This window comes from Centrocercus urophasianus, unplaced genomic scaffold (genome assembly GCF_019232065.1).
Source record: "Centrocercus urophasianus isolate 14NV4802_14NV808 unplaced genomic scaffold, USGS_Curo_1.0 seq_75, whole genome shotgun sequence".
NCBI classification, from domain to species: domain Eukaryota; kingdom Metazoa; phylum Chordata; class Aves; order Galliformes; family Phasianidae; genus Centrocercus; species Centrocercus urophasianus.
Window position 1 is genome coordinate 1,509 of NW_024885366.1, and position 16,524 is coordinate 18,032.

General features: G+C 55.7%; 1 protein-coding gene across 6 annotated transcripts in view; it reads right to left on the reverse strand.

The window, feature by feature from the left end:
* Positions 1-6: 6 nt before the first annotated feature.
* Positions 7-16,524, reverse strand: part of LOC122170990 (histone deacetylase 7-like) — a 56,263-nt gene continuing 39,745 nt past the window's right edge. For 5 of the 6 annotated variants that reach the window (XM_042838296.1, XM_042838295.1, XM_042838298.1 and 2 more), the window contains exons 2-15: positions 7,560-7,756; positions 6,781-6,871; positions 5,909-6,023; positions 5,633-5,748; positions 5,354-5,476; positions 4,771-4,880; positions 4,311-4,427; positions 3,910-4,108; positions 3,506-3,714; positions 3,044-3,247; positions 2,279-2,504; positions 1,726-1,859; positions 1,169-1,289; positions 7-1,055 (exon numbers count right to left, since the gene is read on the reverse strand). In XM_042838296.1, the coding sequence (XP_042694230.1) occupies positions 61-1,055; positions 1,169-1,289; positions 1,726-1,859; positions 2,279-2,504; positions 3,044-3,247; positions 3,506-3,714; positions 3,910-4,108; positions 4,311-4,427; positions 4,771-4,880; positions 5,354-5,476; positions 5,633-5,748; positions 5,909-6,023; positions 6,781-6,871; positions 7,560-7,756 (2,957 nt within the window). In that variant the 3' untranslated portion in view covers positions 7-60. The remainder of the gene's footprint in view (positions 1,056-1,168; positions 1,290-1,725; positions 1,860-2,278; positions 2,505-3,043; positions 3,248-3,505; positions 3,715-3,909; positions 4,109-4,310; positions 4,428-4,770; positions 4,881-5,353; positions 5,477-5,632; positions 5,749-5,908; positions 6,024-6,780; positions 6,872-7,559; positions 7,757-16,524) is intronic. The other variant, XM_042838297.1, reaches the window with a different exon arrangement.

Sequence of the window (16,524 nt, forward strand, 5' to 3'; positions counted from 1 at the left end):
CTGCACCCAGGGGCTAGAAGGAGTGACTGAGAAAACGCTCGTTACCTTCTTTATCTTATTTTATTGTTTAACCAAACATCTTGGTTTGATCAGGATCACGTCAAGGGCTGAGCCAGAGCCGGAAAACTCAAGTCTCTTCTGATCAACTCCATGTGTGCAACTCAAATTCTCCCCTCTGCCCCTCGAGGGGGCAGCGAGAGGAGGGCAGGGGGGGAGGCAGAGCAGGGAAAGCGGATGTAAACGAGGCTGAGAAGAGCTGGTGCCCAGCAGCGGGGGCAAGGAGAGGAGAAGAACCAGAAGAGGCAGCAGGAAGGCATGGGGTGAGACCCTTCCTGAAAGAGAGGGAGAGAAAAAAGGACAGAGACGGGGAGAGAGGAAGAGAGGAGAATGCAATGAATGGAGAGAAAACCAGGGCAGCAAGCTCTGAGAGGAGAGGCCACAGAAATGTCCGGAGAGAAGTGGAAAGCTGATGTCCCCATGCCACTGTCCATACCCCTGGTGGAAGCCCACACTGCACCTTGGCCATCCCACTGGGACATGGGACACCCTGCACGCAGCTGGGGTCCCATCCATCCCACAAATCTGCTCCCTCCTAAAGCCTTTGGCTCTCAAATGAGGCTGCAAGGGGTTTGTGGTAGCAGGGTTCCCTGGGGGAAGGGTCTGCAAAGGGCCTGATTCAAGATGCTCCCAAGGATAATGGGAAGCTGTGCTACAACGATATCCTGCTCCCATTTGAGGGAGGCTGGGACATTTTCCTGTGTCCACATGCAGGCTGTTGTTGCTTGGGCTGAGTCCATTCTCCCTACAGAGAGGCCACAGACCAGCTTCTACCCCAGACACCTCAAGGCTCTGAGCTCCATCAGGACAGGCCACAGACACACAGGGTTGAGGGCTGAGAGCAGCCCGATGGCTTTGGGAGTTCCCTCTCCACTCAGGCCCGCGAGAGGGGCCCCAGAAATGAACAACCCCATCCAAAAACACCCTGAGCAAAGAAGGAGCACTTACCCCCACCCCTCCACAGGGCAGCATGACGAACATCCGCTGTGACAGGATCCCTGCAATGAGGAGACAAGGTGGATTCAGAGCCATGGAGCCAGGGAACAGCCAGGGAACAGTGAGACAAGGGCACGCAGCACAGGGACAGCAGTGGGTGCAGATGGGGGCTCACCTGCCAGCTTCCCATTGTCCAGTTTCAGGCGGTTGAGGGGATTGGTGCCATAGAGGAAGACGTGGCGTTCGGTGTGGACGCACTGCAGCTCCTCCAGGGTGGCCTTGCGTCCCCGCAGACACTGCAGGGCACAGGGGCTGTGACTGAGCCACTCTGGGATGGGACACGTGTTCCCCTCCCATGGATAGACAGGAAATACCAGCACTGTTTTCCTACAGTTGTAGAACCCTCTATGACTCAAAGTCAGTCCTGCTAGATCTGGGCAAGCCTTCTAACAGATGAGAGCTGACACTGGTGTCCCCCAAGTTGGCAAAACACCTCATTCCTATCTCAGCAGGGATTGTACCCATCTTCCAGCACAGCAAATTCATGGGCACGGTCACACCAGTGTCAGCAACAGCCAAAATGCAAGCCCCCTTCCCAAGTCCTTTTGTTGTTTGGATAAACAGGCTGGGAAGATCTGGGAACAAAAGGAGTGGAGGTGGGAGCAGGACACCCCATCACCTCTTTATAGCACAAGATCTGCTCATAGCAGCATCCCCTCCCCTCCTCCTCACCTCGCACTGGCTGCGCAGACCCCTCTCCTGCAGTCGGGACCAGATGCTCTGAATCCTACCCGCGTGCTCTGGGTGGTTGCTGTTGTCACCACAGGAGCACTGGTGTTTGAGCATCACCGAGTCATAAACCAGTCCTGCAACAACATCCAAGAAGAGCTGTCATCCTCAGACCGAATCGGATACCCAGGTCTCAGTGCTGCCAACCCTAATGCTGCCCCTTTCCAGGGCTGGGTTTGAGGCTGGGACCTAAAACACTCTTAGTTATTCGGTCTGAATGAAAACATCTTCATCAAAACCATGTGAGCCTCCGCCCTAAGGCTTTTGATGCTGTCCTGGATGCCTACGAAGTTAAACCAATCCCTTGAAACAAGCAGGAAGGCAGATGTGGGGCCAGAAGGGCAAATTCTGCTTGAAAATCACCTTAGGTGAGGAGAAGGGAACTCTCATGCCTTCCTCAGCCAGCCAGAGTGCTCCCAGGAATTCAGGAGTCCAGGAGAGATGGGGAGCGACATTCAACTGCCCCTGAGCAACCCCACCAGGGCCAACGTCCTACCTGTTGTGAAATGGGGCTTGCTGGTCTGCTCCTGCACCGGCAGGGAGAGCGCCTTGGAGGTCGTATCCTGAGCAGGGAGGGAAACAGTCGCTGTGGCAGGAGATGACTGGGCCCTGGAGAGGGGTCTGTGCCCTGCAAGGATGGTCGGGACCATGGGGGAGTCAGCCAGGGGCTGCCGTTTGAGGAGCTGGTGCTGCACACGCTGGTAGGGGTCCCAGAGATAGGCCTGATGGAGAGAGGTGGCAGTAAGCACGACATCACCCAGCATCAGGTGACACGCAGCCTTCTAGGAAGGCGAATGCCTCTGGAGCATCTGGATGTGACAGCTCCCTCCATGCTGATTGACTTGGAGCTGCTCCATAGGAGCTGGCACATATAAGGCAGCATCTGCTGCTCTCTGCTGGCTCAGTCCTGCAGTGCTGGGCAGCCCTGATACAAGGTGCAACAATAGGGGGATGTTGCCAGCACTTTGGGGATGATGCCCAGCCTTGCTGGCACCAGAGGTGGCTTCTGATCACGTCCCTGTCCTAGCAAACCGCCCCTGGACTGAGGAAGGGAAAGATGTGGTGCCTGCATCCCAACCCACACTGCAGTCCTTTACAGAGCTCTCTGGGTCTGAGCTGAACTTTCCCATGACCAGAACACTGCTGGGTTCGTGCAAAGTTTCACATGGCACCAAGAGACGTAGAAAAGTGCTCTGAAATGCAAGAACGCAGGAGGAGAATTCCATTTCTTACAGCCCCATCCCTGCCATTCCTTGCTTACCTGCTGGAGGATGAGCTCCTCCTGAGGCTGCAGCATCTTCTGAGGCCTCTCGGGCTCCTTCCCGCTGCTCCCTGGCCGTGCAGGCTCCACACATGCCCTTGCCTGCTCGCTGCTCTCAGCCCCAGCCTCCATCCCCTCTGCCTCCATGTCCTCTGAGGAGGGGATCTGCCGCAGCCGGGGCTTCTCGCTGGTTTTCACCATGCGCTGCAAGCAAGTGAGCACACAGAGGTGATGGGGACAGGGCAGGCTGAGGAGGCTTGGGGTAGCAAGGCACCCCAAGAGCCCAAGAATGATGGACATGGGAACCAATGAAGCTGAGCACGAGCCTCACAGCTCACTGCGAGGCAGCGGCATGCAGGCTTGGCCCTGGGTATCAGCTAATTGCTGCCCTGCAGAAAAGGCTGCGATCCTGCATCCTTCCCCCACTGCCTCCTGCACCCCATGCAGCTGCTCTGTGCTTACCTTGCCCAGGTGAGTCTGCTGCTTGAGCCTCTCCAGGAACTGGGCATGGTGCTGCTGGTACACCAGCTGCTGCTGGATGGCTTTGGGGTTCTGGGGCAGGGGCTCTGAGCGGGTCCTGCCCAGTGGTTTGTGGTGGCCTGGGAGCGACAGGCGCTCTGCAGAGATGAGCGATGGGGCGAAGGAGAAGGGGACTGTCCCCAGACCTGGCACTGCAGGGGAAAGGAAGGAGAGATGAGGTGTTTCTTTGTCTATTGGGCAGACACTAAGATCAACGTCTTCCATCTCCTCAGCAGCAGCTCGTGGACGAGAAACGGGAAACCAAAAGGCTGCCTGCCCCAAGGGAAGCTCAGTGCTATGCCTTGAATGCTGCTGGCCCCACTGCCTGCCCCCAGCTCAACACTTACCTGCCACAAGTGGAGCGTGGGTGACTGAGGGCTCGAGGATGATGACAGGCTGGAGCCGAGGGGACAAGGGGCTCCCAGCCTCGTGCTGTTCCAAGCCAGCAGGGATGAACATGGGTGAGTGTGTGCCCGTGAGGACAGGCCCGTTCAGCACAGGCACTCGGTGTGCCAGGCCAGAGAGAGGGCGACGATCCGCATCTCCCTGCAGAGAGGAGGGCTGGATTAGTAATGGGACACAGCACAAAGAAGGGATGGCACGTCCTCCCCATACCCACAGGCAGCCTCGGACTACTCAGAGCCAGCATATGGCTGGCACCCCCCCAACAATCTCAAGATCCCCCCCGCCTGCCTTGCAGGAACCCTCTGCCCAGGTCTGGGGAGTTTCCTACAACCAGGTCACCTACCCTGGCACTAGTGGTAGCTGGCAATCCCAGTGTGATGGCAGGAAGGGAGACTGCACTCTGCAAGGCAAACTGGGCCAGGGAGCTCTCCTGCATCATCAGGCGCTGGGCCAGGGGTGCCTGCACCAAACACGATCCATCAGTCTCCTGCTCTGGGAATTGCAGAGCTCAGCATGGGACAAGCAGCTCAGGACAGGCAGCAGAAGTGGGGGGGCCAAGTCCCAGCTGTCGGCGAGAACACCCAGGGCCAGGGGCACCAGGGACCCATATAGAGACAGCACATGCACTAGAGAAGCACTAGGGCATGCTGCAGAGGAGGGCAGCACATCACCACACTGGGCAGAGGGTCCCACCATGCAGGAACAGCTAAGGGCAGCTCAGTGCAAAACTGGGGTCCCCAGAGAGGATGCTAGCTCATCTTGAGCCTGGGGTGGCGGTGAGAGAGCAGAGCTGAGGAGCTCACCTCGTGGGCCATGCTGGAGGCAGTGGGAAGAGCTCCGTGCTCAGCAGGGAGGCTGTCATTGGGAGAGCTGCAGCCGGACACAGGGGTGCTGCTACTGCTTGGGGAGGAATCTGTGAGCAAAGAGAAAGGGGAAAATGAACACCCATACCCAGAGTGGGCTACACAGCCCTGCCCCAACCCTGCAAAGCTCTCCCTCCTTCCAACAATTCTCAGTTTGCCTGCTAGAGGCAAAACTCCCCTTGGTGAGGTGGCAAGCTGGAGATGCAGCCGGCCACGGAGGAAGCCTAGCCAGCTGTGCTTGCTCAGGACTTCGCATGCTTTCAGCCTTACAGGTCCATCAAGGGCCCAAAAATCAGCATGATACAGCTGCAGCAATAACCTCCCCTACCTCGTCCACCCCCTGTACCATCACAGCACAGAGCTTGCTCTCACAGGCTGTGCCCCACAGAGGGCACCAATAATTGCCAAGCCTCTGAGACATTAATTTCTCCCTTGGAGCCCCACAGCAGGCATTATATGCAACCCCAGGCTGCTCCAGCCTCTCTGAACTCCCAGGCTCTCCCCACGGAGGCAAAGCCCTCACCAATGGTCTCAGGTGGTCTCCTTTTCAGAGAGGGGGGAGCGCTCTCCTTCCGTGTCAGGGGGTTCTTGCGGCGGTCCAGGCACTTCCTGGGCTTGCAACGCACCTTCAGGTTGGGCTCAGATGCTGTGAGGGGACAGGGCAGTCAGTCCCAGCCCTACCACGGGTAAGGACAAAGCTGGACTGACTTTGGTGGGGTTACTTCTCGGCTCCAGCCATCCCCTGGCTGTGAGCTCAACGGCATCAGGGCAGGAGTGAGATGGTGTTGGCCCCCAGCCTCACCTGTCTTCCGCAGTGGAAAATGCTCTGGGGGATCAAGAGAAGTGCTAGGGACCGGGGACAGGAAGGTGCTGAGTACAGGAGGGGAAGGACCTTCAGGATCCAGAGGCTCCAGAGACCTATGGGGAAAAGCCTCATCAGAGATTCTTCCCTCTTTGCTGAGATGATCAGCCATGCCTCGACTCATCCAAGCCCACCATCAAAAGGATTGCAGGGCAAACCTGAGCAGCTGCCCTTGATGCTGGGTGGGTCAGATTATCCGGGGTGCTCTTGTTTTACCTGTATGGCATGGCTGGAGGGTTGGGGTTGCTGGTTCTTTCCAAAGCTGCTGCCTGCTGCTTCTTCAGGATGACCTCAGCCAGTTTCTGCTTCACCACTGTGCTGGCCACAGCACCTGCAGGTGTTACATGTCGATGATTTCCAGCTGATGCGGCTCTGCCTATCCTGCACCTCAGCAGGTAAAATATCACTGGAAAAATATCAGCATCCTGAGAGCTCAGACTCAAAGGGCAGGTGGGCAGCAGGCTCATGGAAACGGAGAACAGCTGCACTCCAATCTCTGAAGAGCTCTGCACCTCCAAAAGCTCGGCAAGCTCCTAATGCAGCAGGCACTAGATGGCGCAGGGAGATTGCAGCAGCAGGTTTGCTCTCCTGCATGGTGCAAACCTTCCTGCCCAGCACTCAGCACCCCCTAAAAACTCCTATGCTCCAGGCTTGGGGTCTGCCAGCTCTGGAAGGCAATTTGTGCCTTGCCTTGTGAGTGGGGCAGCACAAGCACCTCCGGGTTGGGCTGCAGCACTGCAGTGGCTGTTGGGCATAGTGAAACACCAAAGCAGGGCTCTATTGCCACCACTTGGCTGGTATCAATAAGAAGGACGCAAATCCTGGCCAGGGAGTCCCAGGGTGCAGCTCACTGCTCACAAGGATCCAGGCTTGCCCCACACTCTTTTCCTGAAGCTCTTTGATGCTCACGACAGAGATGCTCAAACCAAGAGCATGCAGAGTGTGGCCTGGGTAAGGGCAGCGCTGTCTGCTGAGCCCCTGCTAGAAGCTGCTTTACCCTCGCTCCCTGTGAACTTGGTCCCCCTGATTTTGGGGAATTGCCTCCTCAGGAGGAGATGCCAGACGTCAGAAAACACTGAGGCTCTTACTTCTTTTGCTCTTGTCCTTATTGAGGATCTGCCGCAGCTCCTGCTCCTGCTGCCCGGGCTCTGCCTCACGGTGCGAGGTCTCCATGGTCACCTGAGAGAGGAGAGGGCACTGTCAGCACCAGGGGACTTGAAACACTGTGCCACAGGGATGGAGCATCTCTGCAACAGGCTGTTACAGCATTTTTGGAAACCCAGTGGGCTGACAAGGATGTGATAAACTGTTTCATTGCTGGAAGCATCTTTGTCTCCCAGAGATGCTCAGTCCAGAGGAGGCCATAAGGATGCTCAGAGGTTGGAGCACCTCTGCTATGGAGAAAGGCTGAGGGAACTGGGAAGGTTCAGCCCTGAGAAGGCTCTGGGAAGAATTCAATGCAACCTTCCAGTGCTAGAAAGCAGCTTACAAATAGAAAGGAGAGTGACTTCTTGCAGGATGGGATGGGGGGGGAACAGCTTAATCTTAAAGAGGGGAGATTTAGGTGAGGTGTGAAGAGGAAATTCATAGCTCAGGGAGCAGTGAGGCCCTGGCACTGCTGCCCAAAGAACTGTGGGTGCCCCATCCCTGGAGGTGCTCACAGCCATGGCTGGGGCTCTGAACAGCTGATGGAGGAGTGGGAGCAGCCCAGGGCAGTGGGTGAGCTAGGGGAACTCTGAGGTCCCTTCCAACCCAACCATTCTATAGTTCTGTGCTGATGAAAGGACCCTTCCAACCCAAGCCATCCTATGGTTCTACAACTCCACTCCTGCAGAGGGATAAAAAAGTGGCTTTTTAGTACCCATACCCTGACGTGCTGGTGGGCGAGCTGCTCCACTTGCTGCTGGTGCAGGCTGGCGAGGAAGAGCTGGTGCTGCAGCTGCTGCGTGTGCTTCAGAGCCAGCAAGGCCGTGTCGGAGCCGGGCTTGACAACACGCTGCCCGATGCGCAGGTCCATGGGGACGGCCTGGGGCACCCGTGGCGAGGTGCACGGGGTCACAGCAGCTGTTGGGACACAAAGCAGGGCGCAGCTGGGTGAGGAGCAGCACACGGAGGGGCCTCCCGTGCCTCCCACCTTTGGGAAAGCAGTGGGATGGGGATGAGGATAACCCGACGTGCAGGAGGGCACCGCGAGGAATGTGTGCTGCTGCTGAGAAGGGCTTGCCACATCCCATCTGCTGCCTGTGAGAGCCTCCTCCGTCATCCAGGCAGAAATCCTGTATGTTATACACCCTTGGAGCACCTCCAAAGTGCTGCAGGCAGCTCGCCCTGACACCACAGTGTTGCAAACTGAAGGCGCTCCCATCTCGCACAGGGAACCCCTTCAACCTCACAAGACCACCTCGGCAAACCCTCGCTAGAGACAGACTAAAGCACCCACTGCAGCAAGAGACCTTTACCACAAAGCTCCCAAAGCCTTGCAGCGCTCACCCTGCAGCGTGGCACTGCTGCAATGCTGCTACAAAATCCCACAACCTGCAATATTGTTCAGACTCTAAGCAGCAATGCCACCTCTGCAGCCTTGCCTCCATATGAGCAGTCCTCAGTGAAGGTCAGATGGAGCCATTTGCAGGAGCAGAGCCGGAGGGAACAGTCTTGCAGGCCAGATGGAGGCAGTGGGATATCGCTTGCCCCCCAACAACCACCCCATTGCCACCCCCACAGCAGCCACATCCAGCACAGCTGCTGGGGATGCTCTATGCAGCACAGCATCTGCAGGTGGAAAGGGGATGAGCAAGCACAAGACTGAAGGATTCAAAGACAGCCCCAGTGCACCTATGGCATCCCAAAAAACACGCAGCCAAGGCAGCTCCATGCTTCAGGCACTGCAGCATAGGAATGAAAGAGGCTGGAAGCAAGCAGGTGGGCAGGAAATCCAGAATTAAAAGCCACTGCACAGGAATGCATCTGCAGGGACAAAGCCACTGCAGCCTGAGAACTAATTGTTTTCCTAAAGTAGTGAAGCAGCTCAAATTAAAAATAATAATAATGATCATAATGCAAATGTTATTTTTATAGGCAGAGAACCACACCCTGCACTGTGCAAATCTCAGCCTCAACGGCATCAGGGAGCTTGTGCTGACAACTGCAATACTGCAGGAGAAATCTCTGCGGGCTTCAGCCCCGTCATGCAGCAATGCAACAGGGAAACCCAGCACTGCCAGGACATCCTGCAGTGCCAGGGGGGAAAAATGCCCCTGATCCATAGGGCAAATGTTTCCCAACACAGCAAAACCCCCAGATACACATTCCCAGATTCAACCCGTAGGAGCTGATGCTCCCAGCCCCACAACGGGGTCTGACCTGATTCTCTTCATCTCTTTGATAACCACCTGGGATTTCATTTGTCTCTGGCTAATTAGTTCTAATTGCTACAGCCTGGGTGATGGGAGATAACAGCTGGAGGGTGAATGCTGCTGAGCTCCTACGCCCTGGGGCTGGAGGGGGTGTGCTGTGACCCCCTGCACAAACACTAAGACTGAGATGCATTTGATGAACCAACACAAGTTACCCCGAGCCAGAAGACCCCTCCCCTCTGCTCTCAGCCCTTTGCTTCACTCTTCCAGTTCCAAAAACGCTGACATCCTTCACAGTGCTGACAGCTCATCCTCTGCTGCCCGAGTGGCTGCAGAGCTCCAGCCATCTCCCAGCTCCAGCCATCCCTGCATTCCTGCTAAACATCAGCGATTTTGAAGGATGGGAGCGATAAGGCTGCCTCCTCCCTGCTCCTCGTGACCCAGTGAGAAGGAGGATGCACAGCGGGAGGAAGGCTGCAGCACTCTCCCAAAGCACTGCAGCTGCACAAGGATGGGCTGTAATGAGCAAACCTCAGGGTGGGAGATGGGGACTCGTAACAGCACCCACCCACATCCCTACAGAGGGATGCTCACTATCTGCAGCCCCATCCATCCAGCCCATCCTGCTGCACGCCACCAAGGCACAGGAGTTAGGATCAGCATTAATGCAACTTGGTGCATAGTTTGATTATAACAGCAGCCAATTACTGTTGAGAGGTGCTTGCACTGTCCACCTCCAAAATAATTCTATTCAGGGAAATAGGGCCCTGATTTCCCTCAAGAATCTGTGTGCCACAGTAGCGAAGTCAGCCAGCGAGAGAGACCACTCATTAAAGCACTCAACTTTCCCATACAAATTCCTCTGCCCTGCTTTTATGCTGCCTATACAAAAAGCCACGTTAACAGATGGCAAGTCAGCACACTAACAAAGGATTTGGTAAAGCTCCCTTCGTTTCCCTCTGCTGGAGATTTATTCTTCAGCGTCGCGGCATCGTTTGCAACGACACATTTCAGGCATCAGCAAAATCACACGAGTTACTCCAAATATAATTGCTTGGCTCTGAGATACAGAGAGCTGCGTGTGTGCAGGAACACCCTGAGGATGGGGAGGACCAGAGCAGCCCAGCGAGCTGCAGCCTCCATCCCCACAGCTGGTGGCATCCAGGGGAGCTCTGAGAGCAGTTGCAGCCTCCCTGCATGTATGATGCTCCAAACACCAGGAGGGAGCTCCATGCACAGCCCCTCCATCCATCAGCTGCCGACCCAGGGCAGAAAAGGGGCGGTTTTGTTTGAGCCTTTTTAAAAACAAACTCCAAAGCAGCACAAAGGAAGGAGCGGGAGGGAGGCCGTGCAGGCCAGCAGCCAGAAAAACAACTCCTCACTGCGTGCCCCAAGCCAGGAAAAAGGCAGTCGAGCATCCCTGCAGCCAAGAGGCACCAGCACCGCTCCGCACACCGAGTGCCAGGGCACAGCTGCTTCCCAGCCTCACCCCCTGGAACCCACAGCACCCCAGGGCTGCCACCCACCCCTCCTGCAGCTCTGGATGCCCCCACGCAGCTCCCTTCCTTCCCTTGGGGCTGCTGGGTTCAGCCATCAGCTCCCTCCGTGGCTCGAATTCGCATGGGGTTTGCAGCTGGGATGTGTGCCAAGAGCTACAGCGCACAGCTCCTCTCCGGAGCTCCGCATGACGGAGGCAGGCGGCCAGCAGTGCGCTCCTCCTCTTCCCTTCACCCCAAGGAAGGGCCCAGTAGCCAAATCCAGCACTGCCAGGGCTCTCAGGGAGCTGCTCCCATCCTCGCATCCTCCTGGGGATCCCTGCAAGCACCACGAGGGGACAGAAAACCCCATAGAGGGAACGACACCCAAATCCACTGCAGAGCCATTGGGGTAAGGCAAAGCCAGCATCCTGCTCCCAGAGAAGAGGAGGATTCGGGGCCTCTCTTGCCTGCCAACATTTTTTTTTTACTTTTTTTTTTGTGAATTATTTTTAGTTTGTCAGAACATTCGCATGGGAAGGGGAAGGCCGGCGCTCAGCGCATCGCCCTGCCACCAAAACGCAGCCAGATCCATCCTCACTGCAAGGACACAACGCTTCCCCTGCACAAACCACAGCGTGGCACGGCACAGAGAGCCCAGGAGGGTCTTTGGGGTGCAATGCAAGCACGGCACCCCTCATGCAATGGGGGTGAAGGCGCTGCATCGCCCCTGTTGGCACCCCGCGCCGCCGTCGCAGTGCCAGGGTTGTTTTTCTGGGTCACCGGGTGCAGGCAGGTGGCAGGGAGGAAAGCGCTGCTCCGCCAGCGCGCTTGGAGGAAGCCAAGGAGGCAAAAAACAGTGGGGCCTCGTGTGGAGGCGATGGCCCAGGGCAACCGAAGCCATTGCACAAACCTTCCCCACCTGTGCAGGTCACACTGCAGCTCCACACCCTTCCTCCACGGAAAGGGGAGATTGCAACAGGTCCTGGGAAAGCTGCAGGGCGAGCGTGAACGTGGTTCCATGTGGGTTACAGGCATTTTCCAGGCTGCTCTTGCTGCTTTTTTTTCCCTGCAGTGAAGCCTCTGCTTTCTCTGCTCTCTCTGCTCTCTCCTCCTTGGGGTGATGCCTGCTGCAAGTGCCCACAGAGCACTGGATCTGGGGCTTCTCCCACCTTGCCCCCGCTCTCTGTGCGCAGGGTGGCAGGGACTTTCTCAGGCTGAGTGCATTACTGCAGTGTTGGTGCAGCTCACTCTGTGCTGGGTAAGCACACTGCTGCACACATCACAGAATGGCCAAGGTTAGAAGGGTCTTCAAGGATGATGAATCTCCAAGCCCCCTGCCACATGCAGGAGGGCCACCAATCTTCCCTTTTAATACCAGACCAGGCTGCCCTGAGCCTCATCCAACCTGGCCTTGAACGCCTCCAGGGATGGATGGGGCATCCACAGCCTCTCTGGGCAGCTGTTCCAGCACCTCACCGCTCTCATCATAAAGAAAAGATGGACAGAGCCACCCTCAAGTGGAAAGAAAAAGCAACGAGAAATCTTTGCTTTGGTATTCCCTGCTTTTTAACCAGGCATGAGCAGCAGTCGGCAAAGAGCTGCACTTCCATAAAGGAGAAATAAAGGCAGAAGCAAATGGTACAAATGCACGGAGCAAAGCAAGCTGCGGGTCTTTGCAGCCCTTCAGCTCCAGGTTCTGCAGCGCTGCCATGCACCAGGCAGCCTTCACACAGCCCACTGAGCTGCAGCTAAATGCACTTCATGAAAACCCTGTCCCATCTTCTGCTGATTAGCTGTGAAAGGTTCAGAGTTCAGCCGGGTTGAAAAATGCATGTGATTAAAAACATTCCTCTGAAATAAAAGGAAAAGGTCTTCTCCAGAGCCACGCACAAGGAACAAAAAAACAAAAAGAAAAAAGCCAGCCGGAGGGGATTTGTTCAAATTAAAAACACTTAAATAAGAAACCGCACACACACACAAAAAAAGATTATGTTGAAATAACATGAAGATCACAAAGCTGGGACTGGAGCAAGAGGAAATCCCAGAGCTGGGGTACCTCACATAACCTCCCTGCAGCCCCCGGGGCGCACGCATTCAGATGGTGGCTTTAAATACAGGGCTGAGCACTGAGCTCCCCACAAAGATGGGAAAAGCATCGTCACCCCGTTATCTTCGCCCCGCTACAGAGGGGAGGGATGTGGCAAGTGGGTGCTGCAGCCCTATGGGGATGCTCCATGAGTCCCTCTGCTCCCACAGCTCCACCTGCTCCCATAAAAGCAGAGCATCTGGGTGTTTTTCTCCTCCCCAGCCCTGCAGGAGCTGCATGGGGAGCTGATGCTCGCTCCAGCCCAAGGGCTTGATGTGGGTGGGTCCCACTCCTCCCTACCAGACATCACATTCCTGCTCCAAAACAAGAGGAGGATGATGTATCTCTACGACAAGCCCTAAAGACTTTTTCCACAAGGGCAGAACTGCGTCTTTCTTTCACTCTGACTCTTGAAAACCTCATTTTCTTTTCCTCCCCTGCAGAAAGTTGCCAGAAAAATCCCAGACACCTGATGACTGAAGCCTGGCAGAACCTTGCAACCAAAGCACGAGCCACCATTAAAAGCAATGCACCTGGAACCAGCAACCCCATGCACACACACCTGTGAGCAAAACACATTACTGAGCTATTTCCAGCACCTAAATCAGAACTTGAGCCATAAATGAGACCCACATAAGGCAGCAAATGGCCCAGGGCTGGCTAGGATGACTCCCACTGGTTATTTGCAGCTCGTGACCTTTGAGTCAGACATTTAATAGCCCTCCCTGGAATTTTCTCCCCACAAATACGTGCAGTTACATTTTGAAACTTATGACTCCAGGACCCAAAATCTCACAGTGTGCTGCTGGGGTCAGGTTGCATTATATGGGCACCAGAGCAAAATGCTTTGCACCTGGAGCTGCAGCTTTTATTAATGCTGGCAGGTGCAGAAATCCTATCTTTATTTCACTGGGCTATCTAGAATACAAAAGGGGAAAGAAAACCCCATCCATCCGGGCAGGATCTGTACCTGCAGCATCCTTACAAAGCAGAGAATGCAAAGTGCCAAAGGGAGAGGACTCAGGAGGACTCCAGCTCTCAGCAATGCATTCCTGCCTGCTCCAGGGGGATGCAGCAGGGGATGTGGGTGCCCACAACGCAGCCAGCAGCCGTGCAGCTGTGTTTTGGTGCCTTTTTCAAGGCAGCTTTTCAAAGTGCTCCCAAATCCACACGTTGGGATCGGATCTTTGAAGTGTTTCACCCACAGGGCAAAAGTGGTCAAGAGAATTTCAGGTAACCCCACATCACAGAATTACCCCCAGAGCCCCAAATTGTATTCCTAGCCCTGAATTTTGCTGTAGGTGATGCTTTAAACCAAGCAGCTTCCTTCACACTCTGCACAGCTCCCACAGCATCCTGCATGCGTGCCAGCAGCTCAGCACCCCCCTGTGCTGTCTCTGTTCCGTGGGGAGGCTTTTAAAACCTCCAAAGCATCAACCACATCCATGCAGAGAGAGATGAGCCTGGAATCCCACATGGCCAAACCTGGTGGTGTTTCAAGTTTTAATATGAGAGCAATTCAGGCACAAGGGCAAAGCTGAGGGCACAGGATTGAACCAAGCCGTGGGCAGGCGGCACAGGAGTAAGTACTAAGCACTGCTTATTTTATTTTAATTGGTTTCTTTGCAGATAGATCACATCCTTGTGAGCAGCACCCTGGCACAAGGTGGAGCTGACAGCTCACGGGGTGGACATAGGATCTATCCCTGCCACAGCTGCACACCTCTGGCTGTAGTTTCCACCCACACCGGCTCCATCCCAAAGAGCAGCACCTGAGCTTTCCCTGGGAAGCTTCTCCTCAGCTGCAGTTTCCCCTGAAATCCAGACAAATCCAGGACCAAAGAGCTTTGCTGAAGGGAAAGCCAGCAGCACTGCGTGCTCCCCAGAGTCACGTGGGCAGCTTCTGCTGCTGGAAAGTGCCAAGAATCGGGATAAGTCCTCAGCCAAGCAGAGCACAGAGAGGAACCATCCCTCCCCGTTGGATTCCTTCCCCCAAAACCCCTCACCTGGTATCACAGCCTGGATGGGGTCTGCAGTGCAGCCCGCAGCATCGCGCACCTCCTCACCTTGCAGCACAGATCCCACAGCCTGATCCCGAAGCCTTAAATACCACCAAGCCTCGCAGGAGGAGACAAAAGCAGGTGATGTGCAGCAGCTCCAAGCAAGCAAGTCCTCGTGCCGTGCCCAAACTCCAGCACCCCGGCGTCCTCCAGCAGCACCATCTCCTCCCTCAGTGCAAGCTCCAGAAGGAGACACTGTCCAGCCTCGGCACCACCGCCCTCCAGCAGCACTTCCAGAGCTTTGCTGAGGCTCTGGCAGCTCTCCCTGCACCCGGAGCAGGTGGGTGCAGAGCCCCAAGCAGCACGCAGGACGCCTCGCCTTCCCGCACCGGCTCCTTACATCAGCACGAGAGGATGTTGCCTCCGTGCCAAGGGAAGCAGAGGAGAGATCAAACGATTACATAAACCTCTCCCTCAATTACCAACCATTTGCACAAGCAGAGGAGAGCGTTCCCAACCGGTTTGGACCGTGGCAGCCCTGCTCTTTGGTGCCCACAGCATCTCTGGGGTCCCCGGTGTCACTGTCCCTGGGTGCACAAGGCAGCTGCGCCCAGCATCCCACCCTCCATCCCCTTTGCTCATGCCTCTCCAGATTGCAGCAGCCTTGCTTAGTGCTGGGTCACTGCTGTGCTGTCACCAATGTTCTAGCTCAGCTCAGCCCCTTTTTTTTTTTTTCCCTTCTCATTTTAATTGCTGCGTGCACACAGCAAGAGCCCAGCTTGACTCATAACCCCCCAGGGAGGAGCTCCGGGCTCACAAGCGGTGCTTTGCTTGATGTGGAATTGCTGAGACAAAAGCCTCGGCTCCCACAATACCCAGTGACTCCTCAAGGGGATCTGCTCTTTAATCAAGGCCTTTCTGCAGACTGCAGAGAAGGAAACCCCTTTGGCAAACGCTGGCCGAGGTCCAAAGCTGGGGATAGAAGCCAGATTTGGTCACGAAAAAAAAAAAAGGTAAAAATAACCCAAGCCCAATGCAATACAGAGAACAAGAGAGCAAGGAGTAGAAAGAACTGCACTGGCATTACACACAGGGAACAGGATGCACAGGGAACAGGGCTTACAGCGCTTCAGCATCACCTCCAACCAGCACTGGAGCTGAGATGTGGGCTTTAGGGCAAGAGCTATTTATGTCAGAGGAAGGAAGCCACAACACTTTCAATTTCCTGCACAGGTACATTTCTGGCATCCTTTGCCCTGACCAAGAAGCTGCGAAATGCATCCTTCAGCTCTAAGCTGGTGCAGTGAGGCAAGGTGCAGGCATCAAACCCTCAGCACAGAGGAAGCTGAAGCGTGCCTGGATCCAACAAACACTCCTGCTGTGCCACAGGGACACCAGTGGCAACCACTTAAGGTCAGCACAAGTGCACGTGAGAGGCTGGGCGAGCTGCTGGGCTGAAGCTGGGGAATGCAACAAAGGTTGGAAAAGCCACACAAGGCAGCAGGGCCAGGTCTGAGCAGGGCTCATCCCAGATCTGGTCAGGATAGAACAGGAACAGCAGGCACAGAGCAGCTGCAGGACATGGGTGTCCCCAGCAGGGCACCAGGGCACACTGGGTGCTCACATAGCAATGCTGTCCAGAATGCTGGACCAATCCTGCTGCTGAGCTGTTTGAGGAGGAAAAAATAGTAAACAAAGCCCCAGAGAACCCAATGCAGAGGTTTTCCTTGCACCAAGGAAGGATTGCATGCGTCAGGGATGCATGCAGAGGCTCCTTGGTGGGTTTCAGAACACCATGCAGGGTCAGAGCTGGTGCCAAATCCCCACCCAGGACCCCATAACACCAAGCACCCCACTGAGTGCACATTGCAGTGCTGCACTCAGCTCTGAGGATGCTCCAGGCTCCAGCACC